The following is an 18,589-nucleotide window of genomic DNA, read 5'->3' on the forward strand; positions in this document are numbered from 1 at the left end:
TCGCGTCGGCGGCGACGCGCGACGGCGCGGCGACGCGGCGTCGGGGGACGATGCGAACGCGAGAGAAGCGCGCGACGGCGACACGCGACGACGCGAGCGCACTTCACGCGCGTCCATGGGGTACATACGCAATCGGGACCTCATAGCGGAGGACGAAGCCAATCGAGCTCGCATCGATGAAGCCGCGCGTCGTCGAGAGGGAGACGGAGGGAGCGCGTCGATGCGCGCGCACGGATCCGAGGGAGATCCCTGGGCAGAGTACGCGGCCGATGTCGAGAGGGAGATCTTCAACAATCGCTCCGCCGCTCAAAAGCGACGGAGAGCCAGGGAAGCGGCTTTGGGCAGCCCACCGATGATGCGCCGACGCAGGAAACGTGGCGCGGTTGACGGCGGCGAAGACGCGACTGCGACGGCCGCGATCGAACACGACAACCATGTCGATGATATCGCGAGCGATGATGAGGGTGACGCCGCCGGTTGGAACGCACGTCTCCCCGAGCTCCTCTCGGGCGTTCTCAGGCAGGCGGTTGCGTTCGAGGGCTGGCGCGCGAAAAAGGAGCAGCAGCGATTGCAGCGATTCGCGAGCCCTGATGTAGTGCATACATTTAAGGCGATGCTATGGTCGGCTGTGCAGCGGCCGTTCGGTGACGACGCGGACGCGTGCTGCCCGGGTCAAGCGACGCGAGCTAGCGATGGCGAAGATTCGATTCGTGCGCAACGACATGGGCGCGATGCCGTCGAGTTTGTCGACGAGCCCGCGGGCGACGGCGATGATATATTTTGCATCGTCTGCAGCGACGACGTCGTGCGCGCATCTGGCCCCCAACGCCTGTTCGGGCGAATGGTTTGCCCGCACTGCGGTTTCGGCGTCTCGTACGATCCCATCGCGCTCGGTCTCTGGCCGACGGAGCCGCCCAACACACTGGATCGGATCGGGACGAGGTCAAATATTTTCGTACACCACGAGGTGCTGGCAAACGCGCTGAAGGATCTCACATCGACGACGAGCACCGCGAACGAGCGGACTCTATCAAAGCACCTCGCGGACAGAATCCGAGGCGGCGTGGCGCCGGAGGCTCCGCGATCCGAATCTGGATATCCTGACGCGGCGTTCACGGCCGAAAGAATTCGACAGCTGCTCTTTCGGAGCGGCGTGTTCGATGCGTACGCCCGATCGCGCTTCCAGCTGAGTTCAAGCCGCGACGTGCGCGCGACGGTTCACCGATCGAACGCTCCTTCAAGCACGCCCGGTGACGACGACGTTGATACGGGTGCGACGCCCGACTCGAATACGTCGACGATTAATATCACAGCACCGCCGTCACGAGACCCCGCCGCGTCGTGTCCAGCGTGCGCGAGCGCGTCGTGGGGTGACGACACGAACGTGAAACGGCTTCTCAACGTTTGTGGCGATGGGAATGCCAAGGCCGTTCGCCTACGGGGGTCCGCGACTACGGATTATCACCGCGCACTCGGGACAACGGATTGGGACGAATTCGAATACATCCGCCCGTACGTCCCCGTTGAAGGGATACCCGGCTGGGCGACGATGTGCACGCCGTGTGAAACCGGTGACTGCCGCACCCAAATCAAATGCGCGGACAAACCGCGCGCGCCAGGGACCACGCGCGGAGCGCTTGGTAAGATGGACGAGCGATCGATGCTGTTATTCGTTTGTCATCATGGATTTGTGTTGCGCGGCACGGCGCTCGTGAGCACGACGCACGAGCGATTCGATATGTACGACGTCGCCCTCGCCGGGCTCGCTCGGTGGCGGAATCTTGGCGACGTTCACATTGACTTCGCGTGTCAGTACGGCGTCCACCTTCGTCGGCGCGTCGAAGCGCTCGTTGAACGAGACCAAAATTCGTTCGCCGATCTCCGCGATCAGCTCGCTCAGGCGAGCGACGCCGACTGCGGGGGCGCTCGCCTGATGGTACCGTACATGCACGGCAGCTCCCATGGGTACAGCTGCAAACATAAGCACTGGGCCGTCTACAAGTCGGACTCATGCCGCCGCGCGGGCGAGACGACGGAGCATGTGTGGTCGCGATTACGATCGTCTTTCACGGGGCGTTTGCGGCTCATGTCTAGCATGCGACGGTCCCTCCTCCTCGAGCACATCATCCGCGGTCTCGATTCCGAGCGAAAGAAAGAGTTCCCATTGTCCTTCGCGAACACGGCACATCGACTCCTTCGACGAGATGGCGTGTTCGATAACGATGTCAAACTATACTACGACGTGCTCCAGTTGCGGTCTCGTCAGTCGGGCGTGGGCATAAGGGAATTACACGCCACCGCGCGTCGTTTTCTCGAGCTCGCTCGGGCGAACCCAGACTGTGCCAGCGAGCCGCCTGAACCGATCGAAGGACGCGTCGCGTGGCTGAGCCACGAATACCACTTTGAGGGCTATGAAGACAAAAAAATGAAGATGTGCCTGCAGATACGCAAGCTACAGTCACAACACGGACTCGGCGAGAGCGGCCCGTGGTCTCGAAATAACGAAGAATACTTGCCTGGAATTGAGGCACACTGGCGGTTCGAGTCCGCGCGACGTCGTGCGAGCGTCGTTGATGCTTGGCTCGATCGCTGCGAAATCCGCCGACAATTACGTGATCGCAGCATGCGCGACTCGGAATACACGGAGCTGAAGTCCCGGGAAATCACGCTCTCTACTCATGTCAGTGTTGACATGAAGAATTACAACTACGCTGTTGAGCAGCTCAACGTCGCGCGCCGGTGTATGAACATGCCGGCCGAGGTGGATCCAGCATTTCAGCCGTTGACGGAGCAGATCGTCGACGCGTGGGACGAAACCGGTCCCGAAAACGATCCATTCACTGGAGTGAACGGTTTGGCGCGCGTGGAGCTCACAGAGGCAGATGGTACCACCACCACTGTTCGGCTCTCTCTTGCATCGCTCCGGCGACTGGCACACCTCGGCGCGTACGTCGCCAGGGACGCCGAGGATGTCAATCGCCTCCGTGAGGAGGCCGACCGCGCGCTGTCGTTTTACGCGCGTGTCGAGCGAGAGGAGTCATCCGAGCTAGAGAGTTCGCGCGCGCGCGCGCTCGGTGTGAAGCGCGCGATCCTCGATGGTGGTGGTGGCGACGACGGTGATTTACAAGACGCGTTATGGGCGGCGATATACGCGGCGCGCGCGGCGGAGGTGAAGCGTGACGCGGCGGCGGCGCGGTTGGAGAGATTGGGCGAGCGCCTCAGACTGGATAATTTTGACGCTAAGTTGCGCAAAGCCGCTGCTACGTTCGCTCGTTTTGAAGCCCACTTGTCTCTTACTGATTGATTCGATCACAGTGCCCCTGCTCGAGGTCGTAGGACCGGCGAACGCGGTGTTGTCTCGCCGAGACGACTCATCGATGAAGTCCCGACAGGATGATGCTGAGCTCATGTTGAGTAAGTCGTCGACGAGACGTTCGATGCGCGGTGTTGCCACGGCAAATAGCCTAGTTGTTGTACTGTTTTACTCTATGACGTGTTTTGATGTGATTTGGTTGCGCGGCCGCCGCTCTGTGAGTGTTCATAAAAGTGTCGTCTTTATCGTAGAGGCCACAGAGGTAGGATGCGAGACAAAAGCGTCCAGGCCAGTCGCGTTCGACGTCGGGCTCGCGTTTTCGTGCATGGAATGGTGTTTACACATTACATACGACCTCGGAGCCGCATTTTGCGGCGTTTGGACGAAGTCGACTCTCGAACCTATGTTCCCGTAGAGGCTTGGAAGGTAGTGCACAGCCACGGGAAACCGCCAGTCCTGGGAAGCAAAATTTTCGACGTCGCGGCAAAGTCGCCGGGAAACGGGCCAAATCGATCCATCATAACATTTTATTACGCACCAATGCGCCTTGAGGCAGTCTTCTCGCGTTTCCGTCGCCGGGCACGACCGATTAGACTGGAAACCAACATCGTAGACGTGTACGTTAACGATGCACGTCTAAAAACAGTTTTTGTCATCTGGTCGATTTTGGACGCAAAAACGGCGCAGACGTACGTCAATCCGTTTCAAACCACGATGTGATGCGCCGGGGCGCACACCAAATCCCGACGTCGCGTCGACACCTCGCGAAAATGTTGCGAGCACCTTGGTTTTGGGAAACTTCTCACCTATTCCTTCTCTCCGTGACCATGCCCGTGCGTCGTCCCTCTGGAAAGCGCCATGAACCACGCGCCAGTTCTTTTGATTTGCGATTACGAACCTCCTAGCGATATGAGGTCGCCTGAATCGGCGTCCAGCGGCGCGAATCGTTGGTGTGATACATGAGTGAATTTATGTTTTCGTCGGCTCGCATCGCGCGGCTGGACGAAGCCGCGCGCCATCATCGTGGAGTCGACGCGCAACGCATTCATACACGCGATTCCGATCACATTGGGTGATGCGGGCGTCGTATCGACCGCAGAAAGGGTGCCATGGAATGAAGGCGTGTTCCAGGTCATTTCCGCTGGTTGCCGCCCTTTCGTCACCGATCGATTTTCAGTTGAAACTAGAAGTGCCTTTCAAATCCGATAGGTGGAAACTCGTTTCCTTTTCGTCACCGATCGATTTTCAGTTGAAACTAGAAGTGCCTTTCAAATCCGATAGGTGGATACTCCTTTCATTTTTAGTTACGCATCGTCGGTTATTTTGAAAGGTACAAGGTTCGACGAAAGGCGAGCTCGACGCGGCGTGGTGCGACCAAGCGGCCTTCCCACTGATTGGACGCGTCGCCAATCGTTTCATTTCGTCGAAGGGCACGTCGAAAGGGGGACACGTGGTGGTGTGGCGAGACGTTTCCGCAGCATCTGGGCGAGAGTTGAAGGTAAAGTTGTCTTGCAGGCCGATCATCACATCTTCTCGTCGCAGCACGCGTCGCGACGCGGGTCGATCTGCCACACCGAACGCGGTGGGTGCACTGTGGATATTATTCTCGGTCGTGAAACGTAAAGAAGATGGTGTCAGCGCGCTCGCGTCGAGCGTTGAGCCGACGGTTGGGCGTGTGGATGCATTTTTGGAGCCGAGCTTCGACGCAGCCATCGCATCTTCTCGTCGCAGCACGCGTCGCGACGCGGGTCGATCTGCCACACCGAACGCGGTGGGTACACTGTGGATATTATTCTCGGTCGTGAAACGTAAAGAAGATGGTGTCAGCGCGCTCGCGTCGAGCGTTGAGCCGACGGTTGGGCGTGTGGATGCATTTTTGGAGCCAAGCTTCGACGCAGCCATCGCATCTTCTCGTCGCAGCACGCGTCGCGACGCGGGTCGATCTGCCACACCGAACGCGGTGGGTACACTGTGGATATTTCTATCGGTCGTGAAACGTAAAGAAGGTGGCGTCAGCGCGCTTGCGTCGAGCGTTGAGCCGACGGTTGGGCGTGTGGATGCATTTTTGGAGCCGAGCTTCGACGCAGCCATCGCATCTTCTCGTCGCAGCACGCGTCGCGACGCGGGTCGATCTGCCGCATCGAACGCGGTGGGTACACTGTGGATATTATTCTCGGTCGTGAAACGTAAAGAAGATGGTGTCAGCGCGCTCGCGTCGAGCGTTGAGCCGACGGTTGGGCGTGTGGATGCATTTTTGGAGCCAAGCTTCGACGCAGCCATCGCATCTTCTCGTCGCAGCACGCGTCGCGACGCGGGTCGATCTGTCACACCGAACGCGGTGGGTACACTGTGGATATTTCTATCGGTCGTGAAACGTAAAGAAGGTGGCGTCAGCGCGCTTGCGTCGAGCGTTGAGCCGACGGTTGGGCGTGTGGATGCATTTTTGGAGCCGAGCTTCGACGCAGCCATCGCATCTTCTCGTCGCAGCACGCGTCGCGACGCGGGTCGATCTGCCGCATCGAACGCGGTGGGTACACTGTGGATATTATTCTCGGTCGTGAAACGTAAAGAAGGTGGCGTCAGCGCGCTCGCGTCGAGCGTTGAGCCGACGGTTGGGCGTGTGGATGCATTTTTGGAGCCGAGCTTCGACGCAGCCATCGCATCTTCTCGTCGCAGCACGCGTCGCGACGCGGGTCGATCTGCCGCATCGAACGCGGTGGGTGCACTGTGGATATTTTAATCGATCGTGAAACGCGAAGCAGGTGGCGTCAGCGCGCTTGCGTCGAGCGTTGAGCCGACGGTTGGGCGTGTGGATGCATTTTTGGAGCCGAGCTTCGACGCAGCCATCGCATCTTCTCGTCGCAGCACGCGTCGCGACGCGGGTCGATCTGCCGCATCGAACGCGGTGGGTGCACTGTGGATATTTTAATCGATCGTGAAACGCGAAGCAGGTGGCGTCAGCGCGCTCGCGTCGAGCGTTGAGCGCGTTCGTTTGAGTGTTGTGATTCTTTTCAAGAAGCGCGAGTAGCCGTCCGCTCATCACTAGTAGTCGCCGAAATCCCGAACAAAGTGGGACGATGGCGCTTCCGCGTAAATGTCCGACGTGTGCAGCGTCACAGGCGCCGATTCGCCACGCTCTATCCGTGACGGAGTCGTCATCTTCCGCTTCATCGCGGCGCTTGGTCTCGTGAGCGTCATCTTTGCCGCTGCAGATTCTACGAGCAGATGCGCCAATTGCGGCTCCAGATCGTCGACAACCTTGCGCATAATTCCCATGACATCTTCGAGCATCTCATCCAGAACGTTGGCGGTCGGTGGCCTCGCGTGCGCGTCGCCCGTGTGGAGTGCCGTCATCGTCTTCCCCAACAACTTCGCCACCGTTTGAGTGAACACGTCTCGGACCGTACGGGCATCGTCTTCGTTAGAAATCGGTAATCGCCAAATTTCTCCACTCGTGTAGAGCTTGTTCATGCGCGATCTCGTCGCCGATGTCGTCTTATCGGGTCGCCCGAAATAGAGAAACGCATCGCTCGTCGGATACGATTTCGCGAGATCCTGGAATTCCCGGACGAGTCTGTTGCGTGAGCTTGCGAAGTAGCGCTTCGCATCCTCGTACTCCTTTCCGGTGACGGAGGTCCCGTCCTCGTGAAAGAACGGACGAGGGCGTTTACGCCTTCCTGGTCCGTCCGTCGCCGTGGAAAACGAAACGACGCGAGCGGTCGATTGCTCTTGATCGGTCGCCGCCGCTGTATCTTTCTCGGTCGTCGCGCCCACACCTCCCTCGGTCGTCTCGGGCTCTATCGTTCCCTCGGATCCATCGGCTCGCGTTCGCATCGTCCCCCGACGCCGCGTCGCCGCGCCGTCGCGCGTCGCCGCCGACGCGAGTGGTGACTGGGCGAGCGAATCACGACAACGTTTTGCACGAAGAATGTGCGCGCTCGGGTGATTTACTTTCATCACGTCCTACCAGGTTTGTGTTTACCCAAGATGCACTCCACAGGGGTCCCTCGAGGCGTCCGTCATCCATCGTCCGTGGTTTATCCGCCGCCGACGTCGTCGTCACTCGTCGACGCCCGCTCGCGCGTCGATGTCGTACTCGGTCCAACGCTCGGGAGCCACTCGCGCGGCGGTTTCGCGCGCCGAGGTCCCGCGCGCGCGCACGCAGAGCGCACGCGCGGTTCGACGCACCCGTCGCGGCGAATCCATCGCGATGAACGCCAAGGCGTCGCGATTGGGCGAGAGCGAGGCGAAAGCTCTCGTGGACGCCACCGAAACCTTCATCTTCGATTGCGACGGGGTGATCTGGAAGGGTGATTCCTTGATCGAGGGCGTCCCGGAGACGCTCGACTTGTTGCGCTCGATGGGGAAGCGCCTGATCTTCGTCACGAATAACTCCACCAAGTCCCGCGCCGGGTACACGAAGAAGTTCGAGTCGCTCGGCCTCAAGGTGAATGCGGAAGAAATTTTCTCTTCCTCGTTCGCCGCGGCGGCTTACCTCGAGTCGATCGATTTCAAGAAGAAGGCGTACGTCATCGGCGAGACGGGCATCCTTGAGGAGCTCGACAACGTGGGCGTCAAGCACATCGGCGGCGAGTCCGATGCCGACAAGCAAGTCACCCTCAAGAGCGGTGAACTCATGCACCACGATGAGGACGTGGGCGCCGTGATCGTCGGATTTGATCGAAACATCAACTACTACAAGATTCAGTACGCGACTCTTTGCATTCGCGAGAACCCGGGCTGCATGTTCATCGCCACGAACACCGATGCTGTGACGCACTTAACGGACGCTCAAGAGTGGGCTGGTAACGGTTCCATGGTTGGTGCGATCAAGGGTAGCACGAAGAGAGAGCCGATCGTCGTCGGGAAGCCGGCGGCGTTCATGTTGGACTACATCGCGAACAAGTTCAACATTCGCAAGGATCAAATCACCATGGTCGGCGACCGCCTCGACACAGACATACTCTTCGGCAACGATGGTGGCCTGAACACCTTACTCGTGTTGTCTGGCGTGACCACGAAGGAAATGCTCTGCAGCGACGATAACACCATCGCTCCGACGAACTACACGGACAAGCTGGCGGATTTATTGTGCGTTGGCAAGGTTCCGGCGTAATGCTTTCAAACAACTTCCCACACATGTCATTGTCTCTTTGTTTGTTAATTTACCACGGAATGAATCATACATCTTCAACTAACAAATCGCTACTGCCTACCCTGCTATCTCCGACCGCCATAATCTCGACTGCTGTCGCGCTGCCGTTTGCTGTCTTGCCTGTCCCTACTTGCGTGGCGTCCCCTATCTGTCCGCTTCCCTTCTCCGCGACTTCGCGCTCGATGGCTTAAATCCGTATACTCGATCTTATCCACTGCGTGGAACGCTAAGATGGTCTCCGCGATGACCTCTAAATTCCTCTTCGAAGTTCCTTCGACGATGCGGTACCAGGATGGCTGTGTCGGCAGCGCGACTCCTAACTCTCTAGCGGCTAAGTAGATGCATCCGCATGCTATCACGGCGGGCTTGAATCTCACGCACAGTGCCGTCATCGATGTGTCGTTGCACAGCGCCCACGCACGTTTGACCAACTCTTTGTCCAACTCCAGTTGCGCCCCCAGCGTGTACGCAAAAGGGTGCGGCGGCAGCACGTGCACAAAGAATCCAAACTCCCGTAGCATCACCAGCTCCATGTTCTTCGCGTCCGATTTTAACTCTTGGAACTCCGCAGTGTTGATCGCTAGCATCGATCGCGGTCGTCCCTCGTGTCTCTGCGCTGCTCGTCTCGAGGCGTTGAGCACGTTCCGGAGCTTGCGGTCCGTCCCCTCGAGCTTACACGCCAGAGCAATCGCGGCGACGACGACGAGCTTGACGTCGTAGTCTCTCAGGGACTTCTTCGTGTAGAATCTCTGAAGCAGCGTCTGCGCGGTGACGACGACGGACAAGGACAAGCGAAGTAAAACGCACGAGGCGCGAATGAGCGAGGCACCGTAAATCCTTTGCACGAACTCCGTCTCCTCGCCCACGCCGTGCGCCCGCGATGGGGTGTCCTTAGCCTCGCGAGCGGTGATGTAGAAGTTATCAACGGCCGCGTCGGTATGAATCATCTCGACGAGGGACGAGGAAGCGCGACGAGCGCGCGCACGCGCCAACGTCTGAGGCACCGGGGCGGTTCGCTTTGCCTGGTTCGCTTTGACACATTGTTTAACAAAAACGACGAGTCTTCCGCGTCGACAACGACTAATTCAATCGCACTTGGAGAAGTCCGGATTGAGGTTCGCTAAAACTCCATCGCTGCTCATGCAGGAACGTCTCGACCGCAACGGGAAGCCTCGATGGCGTCCGAGAACCCACCGTATGATGGCCTGTTCCGACGAGCACTTGAGCGTGCGAATGCCCGCTCGAACGAAGCCTCGACAGCTCGCGACGAAGCAGGTTCAACGCCTCGGCAACGTGTAAACCGTGTAAATCGATCATGCCGTCTCTTCCTCCTCCTCTGCTCTGGTAAATGCTCGTCGCCGCGACTTCGTGAGCCGCCGACATCTTTGCCGCAGCCTCTCTACCTTGCCGCGACAGCTCTTTGGCGAGAGCTTTGTTCCCACTTAGATACGCGTTCGTGGCCTGCTCGTAGCACACGTTTCGCACTCTCGCGAAGTCTCTCGCATCTTCTCGATTTGCCGCGTAAAGATTTCCCACCGCCGCGCCCGTTTCCACCCACTCGATTTTAGTCTTTGTTCCCTCCGCCACGCCTCGCTCAATCTTCGTCGCCCTCGCGCTCGTCCCCGCGTTTGCGCCGGTGTTCGCACTCCACATCGACGCTACGGATGCCCTATTAACGTTGGACATCCCTCCTGAGATGAAAATCTTCTTCGGCAGCGGCTCTGGTTGACTCGCGACGGGCTTCGCCGGCGCCGAACCGCCAAGCGACGGAAACGCCTCTGCGTCATCCACGTCTGGTGCCGCGACCTCTGGAATCTCGTCGTCCATCAAAAGCTCCATCGCCAGCTCAACGTCTCCTCCTGTGTTCATCAGCGCCTCCTCCAAGCACGCCCAGTCGTAATCCGGGAACGCCGACGCTAAGAAGGCGAGCCCCTGGTCAAAGTCATCCTCAACCGCGCCGTCGTCCAAGACGAATGCCTCCCCCACCGGCGCTTCCGAGACGTCACCCTCGACGTACGCGCGTTCAATATTCCCTGGAATTCCTTTCTCTCCCTCCGCGTCCTCCTCCTCGTCGCTCGTCACCACCCCCAGCGCCCCGAGGTCGTGGCACAGCGCGTGCACGGATGACTCGAACGCCGCGCTCGCCGCGCTCGTCGACGCGCACGCGGGGCGTCTCGGTGCGAACGTGCGCGCGGACGCGCGCAGGGAGGACGTCGACCCCGTCACCGCGCGATCCGACGACATCGAGCGCGAGCGATGCCTCGGCTCCAAGCGCGCGCGTCCGCGAGTCCGCGCCCACGTCGCGGTGACGGGTGCGCGTGTCACGTGAAAGGTGACGCGTGAAAGGTGCAATGGCACGCGTGAAAGGCGTGACACCTTTCACGTGAAAGGCGTGACACCTTTCACGTGAAAGGTGACACGTGACCCCGAGTGAGGCACCGGGAAGAATCTTCCGAGCGCCCGTCGAGCGCGAGCGGACGTCATCGCGACGCCCGTCGTTCGCGTTGACGACCGCGAGCGATGACGACGACGAGGGCGTGGTGCGCGTACCCGAACCATCTCGCGCGAGATCCCTCGAGCACGCTGGAAGACATCGAGCGCGTGCGCGTGGGTGAGCGAACGACCGAGGTGGAGGTGCGAAGACTCACGGTGCCGAGATGCGTCGCGCGCTTTGACGAGGACGAACGCGATGATGTGAGAGACGTGGACGTCGACGCGACGGCGGACGATCTGTGTGAGGTCGATATCGTCATCGACGTCGATCGAGGGACGATCGCGAGCGTGCGAAGGGCGTCGAGAGAGGACAGAGGGGAGCTCATCGCAACCGACGAGACGAGACTTATCGTAAACGCAGAGGGGCGGATGTGCCTGCCGACGTTCGCGGACGTGCACACGCACATCGATAAGGCTCACACGTGTGAGAGAAGTAGAAATATCAACGGCACGCTCGCGGGGGCGGACGCGGCGTGCGCGAACGATTTCAAGTATTGGACGGTGGAGGACGCAAAGAGGCGGATGAATTTCGCATTGCGATGCGCGTACGCGTACGGGACGTCCGCGCTGAGAACGCACTTAATGTCGGGGGAAGATGCGCAGAGTAAAATTGCATGGGATGCGTTCGTAAGCTTGCGGGATGAGTGGAAGGGAAAGCTCGAGCTTCAGGGCGTGAGTCTCTCCGTGCTGAGCTTTTTTCGGGATAAAACAAAAGCCCGTTCTTTGGCTCAGATGGTCAAGTCGCGCGGAGGCGTGCTCGGCGCCGCTGTCTCGTGCAGCGACGCTGGAGGAACACCATTGGATCCCCTCACGACGTGTGGAGAAGATATGCCCGAGTTGTTGGACGTCGTTTTCTCTCTGGCGAAGGAGTTTGATCTGGACATTGACTTCCACTGCGACGAGAACGGTAACGAGTCCTCAAAAGGGTTGTTGTACATCTCCGAAGCCGTGATTCGTAACAAATTCGAGGGCTCCGTCGTGTGCGGACACTGTTGCTCTCTCGCTGCTCAACCGAACGAAGAGGCCAAGCGCATCATCAACGCTGCTCGCGAGGCTGGTGTCACGGTCGTCTCTCTGCCGACTGTGAACCAATGGCTACAGGATCGCGATCCAAAGGGCGAAGCGACACCGACTCGGAGAGGAGTCACTCGAGTCAAAGAGCTGGCGAGTGCTGGTGTTCCCGTGTGCTTTTCCAGCGACAACACAAGAGATCAATTCTTTGAATATGGTGACTGTGACATGCTCGAAGTTTTTCGATCGAGCGTGTGCATCGCTCATCTTGATCGACCCTTTGGATCATGGCCACTAGCATTCGCGGCGATTCCGGCGCGAGCCATGGGGATGAACGAAAAAAGCGGTCTTATCGTCCGCGGAGCAAAGGCAGATCTCATTTTCTTCCGCGCTCGCAACTATAGTGAGCTGTTCAGCCGCTCTCAACACGATCGCGTCGTCATTCGCGATGCATTCCGTATTTGTACTACTCTTCCAGATTACGAAGAACTTGATCAAAGCTAAGGCTAAGGCTACAAACGCTACCAAAATGATGTCAGGTGGTAATTTCGTCACCCATTTCGCACGCATCTATGTAATCAACTTCTGCAAGATTCGCTAGCACAATGCGGTTTTAAGTTGATTTCTCGACGCACAGCTCCTAGGTAAAGATTGCACGCGATTTAACGCCCACTTTTTGTGAGATGATGACGAGGCGAGTACCTGTAGTACGAACAGTGCGCTCGACAAAAGCAACACTTCACACGACTGGCTCTCGGTAAATTTTGAGGATCGATGTAAAGCGCTCAACACCTTCAATATAGATGCGAAGACGGTGCGAACGACAGAGCGAGATCGCTCATCCGTATCAAACGTTTGCTTCGCTTCGCTCACGACCTTGGATGCAAAGTTTGTGAAGTGACGGCTGATTGCGAATACTCGCTGAGGACATTCTCTGACGGTGAAGATTATGCTGTGACTCAGCACATCCAGAACCATGCAAGACATGCGAACTTCGTCGACATCGTTGCCTTTCAAACGCAAAAGTGCCGGAAGAGCGATGCATGATATGCGTTCGAACTCTGCGACTGTCGTACACGGTAAGACGAGTGTGCACGCAACCAACGTGCTTTGCTGGAATTCATCTAAACTGTTCTGGCAGCTCTGAAGCGTTTCCAGTAGATCAACGAGCATCTCGTCACTCGAAACAGCACGACAGAGCTTTAAAATATTAGTGGCGATCTCGAATACATCATTCGGGTTCCTGATCGGGGGAGATGGTGGCGATGACGTACTGCCGCGAACGAGACGCATCACAGGCTCTATCGCAAGCCTCACGTCCCAATTGATGTGACTCTCGGCCAATTCGTCCGCAAACCTGAGACCTGACACTATTTCAGCTGAGGGTGGATTTTTTGCAAAAGATTTCGCCAACGCTTTGCTGATTTCACGAGCTAGAGTCGTCGCCATACTTTGTATCATTAACGCCCGCCGCGAATGGCACCACTGTATCACACGCACCAGTCCAAGCAAGACTCCCTCAGGGAAAGTCTGTTCGACGCAACTCACGTCAATTCCCTTCTCCGTTGTGATGATATGTTTCAAAATATTCAAAGCGAAATGGACACCGTGTCGCTGACCACTGACTGGCTCATCCAGATATGCCAATGTGAGCCTGGGGAGCACTATGAACAGTAATCCTTCGCGAGGGTCCAAGATGGGCACCTTACCAGCCAAATTCGAAAAGAGTTCGTCGCACACGTAATCAATTGCATCGCTTGCTTTTGCACTGTTCAAATTATTCGGGATTGTGCGAATTAGATCAGCAAGGGCAGTCAGCAAGTATGGAGCAGAGTGTTGACTTCGCCTTGCCTTTCCTATACTCTGAACTAGTCGCAGAGTTCCAATGATAATCGAGGCCTGTGATGAATGCGCAATCGCTGTGTGAATCAATCGATCATATGTGGATTCGGGTGCGACCAAGACTGGCCAAAGTAGATCGCTCGCCAGCTTAAACATTGTGCGGCAGGAAACATTTGCATTTGCACTCGACGTTACACGATTCAGCGTAGCGATCATGTCACGCTCTACGACGCTCGAATCAAAGTCTTCGTGCGAAACAATCATGGTTTTGATTGACGCAAACTCTTTCGAGTGAAGGACGACGGGTATAGTTGCCAAGACATCCTCCTTCGGGATCGACTTGAGCATTTTCTCAACTTCCGCATACTCCGTGCATACCAACAACTCTCGTAGGAATCTCTGAGGTTGAGATAGTTCCTGCTTGGAAGGTCCAGAAACAGGGAGCTCTTTGAGTCTGTCGCTCACTTCAATGCTCGGTGGAAGGACCTCATGTGATCTCGGCACGTACGCTGACTCTGAGAAAGCAACCATCAACTCCTCCGTCACCTTTCCGCTCGCTCGACATGATACAAATTCCCTTTCCATCACGTCTTTCGCCCTCTGAGATGCTTTAAACACTCTCTCGTGTAAAAACTTTCGCATTTTGAAATGGTCAACCAATTGAGCGAACGCGGATGTGGACAACGACCACTTGGCCCGTCGCGAAAAAGGCTCAATCGGTTTGTCAAGTGGCTTTCCTTCGGCATCCGTCAGCCCAGATCGCCAAACTCTGAAGAGCAGGTCGAACGCGCTTTCGTCCGAGCTTTTACCTCCGCGCATCGGTCGTTGAAGCAACTGATGCAGTCTCGGGACGACGGCGGTGTCCAACCAGCCCTCTCCCCTGAGCTCAGGGGAAGACAGAGCGTCCAACACAGGGCTCATTAGGGACTCCATGAGTACCACATCGTCGTCATGCGACAGAGTACGCAACGCACTCACCGCCGTAGTCGTCGATTCGTACACGCTAGCGCTCATCGCTCCCTGAAACGGGCGAGGTGCCTCAACAACTTTTTGGGGAAAACGTAGAGCCCCAGGTAAGACCACAGCGAGAGTAAGAGGAAATCGATGGGCTTCAGAGCGTACAATACGGCCCCATCGTTGCTCATACGCCCGCTTTCGGCAAGAGTGCTTGGATTCTGCCTCCGCGCCGACCGTGGGGAATTGTGCCGTGCGTGGTCAAATTGTGTGTCCAGGAGGCTACTTACTCGCTCTATGAAACATTAAACATTAAACTACATGTGCTACCGCACCGGTACTACTAAATCCCCGTCTTTTTCGCTGCTTTCGCCTTTTGATTGTGATGTTTGTGAGTGAAATCTTTCGCTGTGAGCCCACGAGTGGCACGACCGCCAGAACCGCGACCCCGACCTCGACCTCTTCCGGGACCACCAGTTGACTCTACTCCACCTTGTGTCTCAGGCTTGCTTGCGCTTTCTATTGCCGCCCTCGGCACAAACGGTGCGGCACTCTTACTCGGAACAAATCCAGTCGCAAATTTGGCTCTATTTCCGCCAGCACCCAATCCTTCAATCTCACCTTCCTTGATTGAAGCCGCCTCAGCAGCCATCTGTGACGCTTCCTCGGCGCTGCTTGCAAAAACTTTCACCGCACCGGCTTTGTGAGAGTGGTACACTTTTCCGTCTATCAGATAAAAAACTTTCTTCGATGCATTCGATCGCCGCGTGTTTTCTCCGTTAGCTTCGCCGCCTTCCATTTCGTCAACCGCTGTGCTGGAAATGTGAATTGGCAACTCGTCAAATGAATCATCATATTCGTCTTCGTACTCCAAATCACGCGCCACCATCAAAATTCGCTTCTTGTCCTCAGCCGAGAGTTCGATGTCGATATCCCGCTTGTTGATTGAGGGCCCGAGACTAACTCGAGGCGGTCCACTACCCTGCACAGATTTCATCACGACTGGTGGCCAGCCGAGCTGTCTGTCAACTGATCGCAAGTTAGGAGGAAGCGATTCCTCGAACAAATGCTGTATGATCAGCTCGGTATTCGGACCAAAATGATCTATGCAAGCGTTAACGAAGCCGATCCCCAAGTCAGGAAGAATCATTCGGATCGATTCGATGATTTCAATGACTGGTGGAGACAGTCCACGGTACTTACTCACCTGGTCTTCACCTTGTCGATCTTGCAAACAAGCTATCACGGCACTCACTGAATCTCTCACCGCATCCAGGGCGTCTGTGTCGTTTGTTAGGGTTTCAAGCGTGGGAATAGCGTTGCTTCGAACCATTTCGAGAGCGTCTACTAAATTTCCAACCCGACGCAACCACTCTCCAGATGAAGGGTACACCGCAACGAGCGACAGCAATGAAATTGCCACGTCATGGAAGTAAGACAAGGATTCTCTCAAACCGTCAGGCGAAAGCTCACTCGTTTGCGCCGCCGACGTTACACGCGCCACCATATCGTTCAAGTTTCCCTCTATGACCGCTCCAGTCTCTACAAATTTGTCCACGAGCGTTGGCACCAGCTTGACGGCGCTTTCGATGAGCTCGCGTGCGAGATCCTTGTTATCCTGACCGTATAAAACCGCCACGTCGAATATCTTGGGTACATCGATGAGACCGTACTTTAATACCACGTCTCTTCGCTCTTCCACGCTCAAACTAGTCCGCTCGCGAGCGCCATCGTTTACCAACCTGAGCAGTGTGAGAAAAACCTTCCTCGCGAGCGCATCGTCCGCCGTCGACGTCGACGCATCCGCTCCCTCACCCCGCGATTCGAAAGGTCGAGTCTTGAACTGCAGATACGAGTCCAGACTTCTTCCCAGTCCCGGCCCGTTCTTCTTCACGTGCGCCCAGAACGCCTCGTTCGTCTTGCGCAGGCCCACGTCCAAGGCCTCGGCGAGCGCTCGACAGGTCGCGACCGAGCGCTCGTCCAGGGAATCGTCGTCCCCGGGAAGAAACAACTCGTGCGTCACGCGCTCGGGGGCGAGCCTCGATGACTTCCGCATCGACCCCGTCCCCGTCACCGCGTGTGCGGAGGACGCCGTCGAGGCGGTGTGTGGCGGCTTCATTCCTGAACGCACCGAAACGCCTCGCGACGGTCTCGCGCGGCGTCATGGGGGACGAATTGGACGAGGTGATCGGGTTCTTGTCGGACAAGAACCCAGCGGTGAGGGCGCAGGCGGCGCATATCGTGCAAGGCTTGACCGGGACCGATGACGGCGCGAAGCTCTTGTGCGAGAAAGCCGACGCGCTGGTGCCCAAGCTGCTGCACATGATCGGCAAGGAGGGAACGGAATCGAAATATGCCGCGACTGCGCTCGTGAACTTGACGCACGATCCCGAGGTGATCGTCAAATGCGTGAATAAGGGTGCTGTGGAGCGCGCGATGGACGCGCTTCGTGACGGAGACGGAGCGCCGGTTGATCTATTGTTGTCCATTTTAGCGAACGTCACCACTGCAGAGAGCGGTGTGCACGTTATTAGTCAAGAGGGTAAGCCGTTGGAGGGGTTCTACGTCTCAAAGTTGATTCAGCTCTTGTCCACGGGCAAGCCGGAGGAGAGCTACGACCAGGCGGCGTCAGTGCTTACAAATGTAACACGCGATCCTATCGGTCGACGGGTCTTTTTGGACCCGAAACGAGGCTTATTAGCGTCTGTCATTCCATTTATGACGCAGCCGAACGAGTTGAGGCGCGAGCGCGTCGCCGCTGCATTGCGAAACTGTTGCATGGATGACATTCAGCGCAAGGCGCTTCTGGACTTCGTCAATCCAGGAACCCAGGAGCCGGAGGGTGATGTGATCCGCGCGCTCCTTCGACCCATCAGCGGCAAGAAAGTTGGAGCAGAGTTATCAGATAACGTTCGTCAGGCGTGCGCAGAAGCAATTTACGCTCTGGCGAAGGATGAAGCCGCCCGCCCAATCCTATCAAAACTTGAGGCGCCGAGACTGCTGAAAGATGGGTACGAGCTTGAGGAGCACCCAGAAACTTGTGCGGCTCTGGTGGCGATCGGAAATTTGTTCCTCGAGAGTGGAATGGTCCCGGAAGACCTTCAAGAAGGGTTAAACCAGCCGCAAGCCGTCGAAGTGATCGATGACGATGAAGCAATGGTTATGATGGGACCTGGGATGGGACCTGGTGGATTCATCAACACTGTGGATTGATGTTGATTGAATCTAGCACGCGCGTAACAGAACACTCGACGAGACGATTTGTGTGATTCGACTTCCGTAGAAAATAGTAATGATAAAATGAGACAGGTTTCCATTGATTCAGCCGTTCGCCGAGACTGTACAAAGATAACAGTAGGAGCAAGAGGAAATAATTCTATTTATTAAGTTGAGTAAAATGTTCACCACACGCGCCCTCAGATACGCTCATTGAAGCCCTCTCCGTACCAAAATCGCGTGTAGAAATCAATTGGTCACAGTTCACCGAAGTGCGCTCGCTAGATCCCACATCGACTGTACTTTTGACAGGCTTTGCTGGACCAGGAGTGGGAAATAATTTAATTTAATTAATTATTTTTCCAAAAGCTTCAATTCATAGCATTTCGATAGCATTTCCTAGAATCAACGCAAATGATAGGTTTGATAATCAAACGAAGATAATGATGTTGGCGCTTCGCTGAGTTTACTCAGATGATCACAAATCGGCGAATTATTTTTAATTATTTCCCACTACGTTTATTCCACTCTCCTTCTGCTGCTCGTCACCCGTCTTAATCCGACGGGCATCGACGAGTTTGTCTGAGATACACCTCAGCGATGTA

General features: G+C 56.7%; 10 protein-coding genes across 10 annotated transcripts; 4 read left to right on the forward strand and 6 right to left on the reverse strand.

Moving 5' to 3' along the window:
* Nucleotides 1-115: 115 nt before the first annotated feature.
* On the forward strand, nucleotides 116-4,033 carry OT_ostta08g02330 (unnamed product; the record flags this gene model as incomplete). Its single annotated transcript, XM_022983586.1, has 3 exons — nucleotides 116-3,213; nucleotides 3,245-3,687; nucleotides 3,729-4,033. 3 exons carry the CDS (start codon nucleotides 116-118, stop codon nucleotides 4,031-4,033), a joined length of 3,846 nt encoding a protein of 1,281 aa, XP_022840990.1.
* A 525-nt stretch (nucleotides 4,034-4,558) lies between these two features.
* On the reverse strand, nucleotides 4,559-5,971 carry OT_ostta08g02340 (unnamed product; the record flags this gene model as incomplete). The annotated part of the gene is made up of 1 exon (XM_003080750.2): nucleotides 4,559-5,971. The coding sequence occupies one exon, from the start codon at nucleotides 5,969-5,971 to the stop codon at nucleotides 4,559-4,561; it is 1,413 nt and encodes a 470-aa protein (XP_003080798.2).
* Nucleotides 5,972-6,355: 384 nt separating this feature from the next.
* OT_ostta08g02350 (unnamed product) lies at nucleotides 6,356-7,147 on the reverse strand (the record flags this gene model as incomplete). The annotated part of the gene is made up of 1 exon (XM_003080751.2): nucleotides 6,356-7,147. One exon carries the CDS (start codon nucleotides 7,145-7,147, stop codon nucleotides 6,356-6,358), a length of 792 nt encoding a protein of 263 aa, XP_003080799.2.
* Nucleotides 7,148-7,400: 253 nt separating this feature from the next.
* OT_ostta08g02360 (HAD-superfamily hydrolase, subfamily IIA) lies at nucleotides 7,401-8,429 on the forward strand (the record flags this gene model as incomplete). The annotated part of the gene is made up of 1 exon (XM_003080752.1): nucleotides 7,401-8,429. The coding sequence occupies one exon, from the start codon at nucleotides 7,401-7,403 to the stop codon at nucleotides 8,427-8,429; it is 1,029 nt and encodes a 342-aa protein (XP_003080800.1).
* Nucleotides 8,430-8,533: 104 nt separating this feature from the next.
* Nucleotides 8,534-9,415, reverse strand: OT_ostta08g02370 (Cyclin, N-terminal; the record flags this gene model as incomplete). Its single annotated transcript, XM_003080753.2, has 1 exon — nucleotides 8,534-9,415. The coding sequence occupies one exon, from the start codon at nucleotides 9,413-9,415 to the stop codon at nucleotides 8,534-8,536; it is 882 nt and encodes a 293-aa protein (XP_003080801.2).
* A 133-nt stretch (nucleotides 9,416-9,548) lies between these two features.
* OT_ostta08g02380 (Smr protein/MutS2 C-terminal) lies at nucleotides 9,549-10,712 on the reverse strand (the record flags this gene model as incomplete). Its single annotated transcript, XM_003080754.1, has 1 exon — nucleotides 9,549-10,712. The coding sequence occupies one exon, from the start codon at nucleotides 10,710-10,712 to the stop codon at nucleotides 9,549-9,551; it is 1,164 nt and encodes a 387-aa protein (XP_003080802.1).
* Nucleotides 10,713-10,988: 276 nt separating this feature from the next.
* Nucleotides 10,989-12,476, forward strand: OT_ostta08g02390 (unnamed product; the record flags this gene model as incomplete). The annotated part of the gene is made up of 1 exon (XM_003080755.1): nucleotides 10,989-12,476. The coding sequence occupies one exon, from the start codon at nucleotides 10,989-10,991 to the stop codon at nucleotides 12,474-12,476; it is 1,488 nt and encodes a 495-aa protein (XP_003080803.1).
* Nucleotides 12,477-12,569: 93 nt separating this feature from the next.
* On the reverse strand, nucleotides 12,570-14,828 carry OT_ostta08g02400 (unnamed product; the record flags this gene model as incomplete). Its single annotated transcript, XM_003080756.2, has 1 exon — nucleotides 12,570-14,828. The coding sequence occupies one exon, from the start codon at nucleotides 14,826-14,828 to the stop codon at nucleotides 12,570-12,572; it is 2,259 nt and encodes a 752-aa protein (XP_003080804.2).
* Nucleotides 14,829-15,111: 283 nt separating this feature from the next.
* On the reverse strand, nucleotides 15,112-16,887 carry OT_ostta08g02410 (UBA-like; the record flags this gene model as incomplete). The annotated part of the gene is made up of 1 exon (XM_022983587.1): nucleotides 15,112-16,887. One exon carries the CDS (start codon nucleotides 16,885-16,887, stop codon nucleotides 15,112-15,114), a length of 1,776 nt encoding a protein of 591 aa, XP_022840991.1.
* Nucleotides 16,888-16,931: 44 nt separating this feature from the next.
* OT_ostta08g02420 (Armadillo-type fold) lies at nucleotides 16,932-17,981 on the forward strand (the record flags this gene model as incomplete). The annotated part of the gene is made up of 1 exon (XM_003080757.1): nucleotides 16,932-17,981. One exon carries the CDS (start codon nucleotides 16,932-16,934, stop codon nucleotides 17,979-17,981), a length of 1,050 nt encoding a protein of 349 aa, XP_003080805.1.
* Nucleotides 17,982-18,589: the final 608 nt, after the last annotated feature.

The sequence above is a fragment of the Ostreococcus tauri genome (assembly GCF_000214015.3).
Source record: "Ostreococcus tauri WGS project CAID00000000 data, contig chromosome 08, whole genome shotgun sequence".
Taxonomy (NCBI): domain Eukaryota; kingdom Viridiplantae; phylum Chlorophyta; class Mamiellophyceae; order Mamiellales; family Bathycoccaceae; genus Ostreococcus; species Ostreococcus tauri.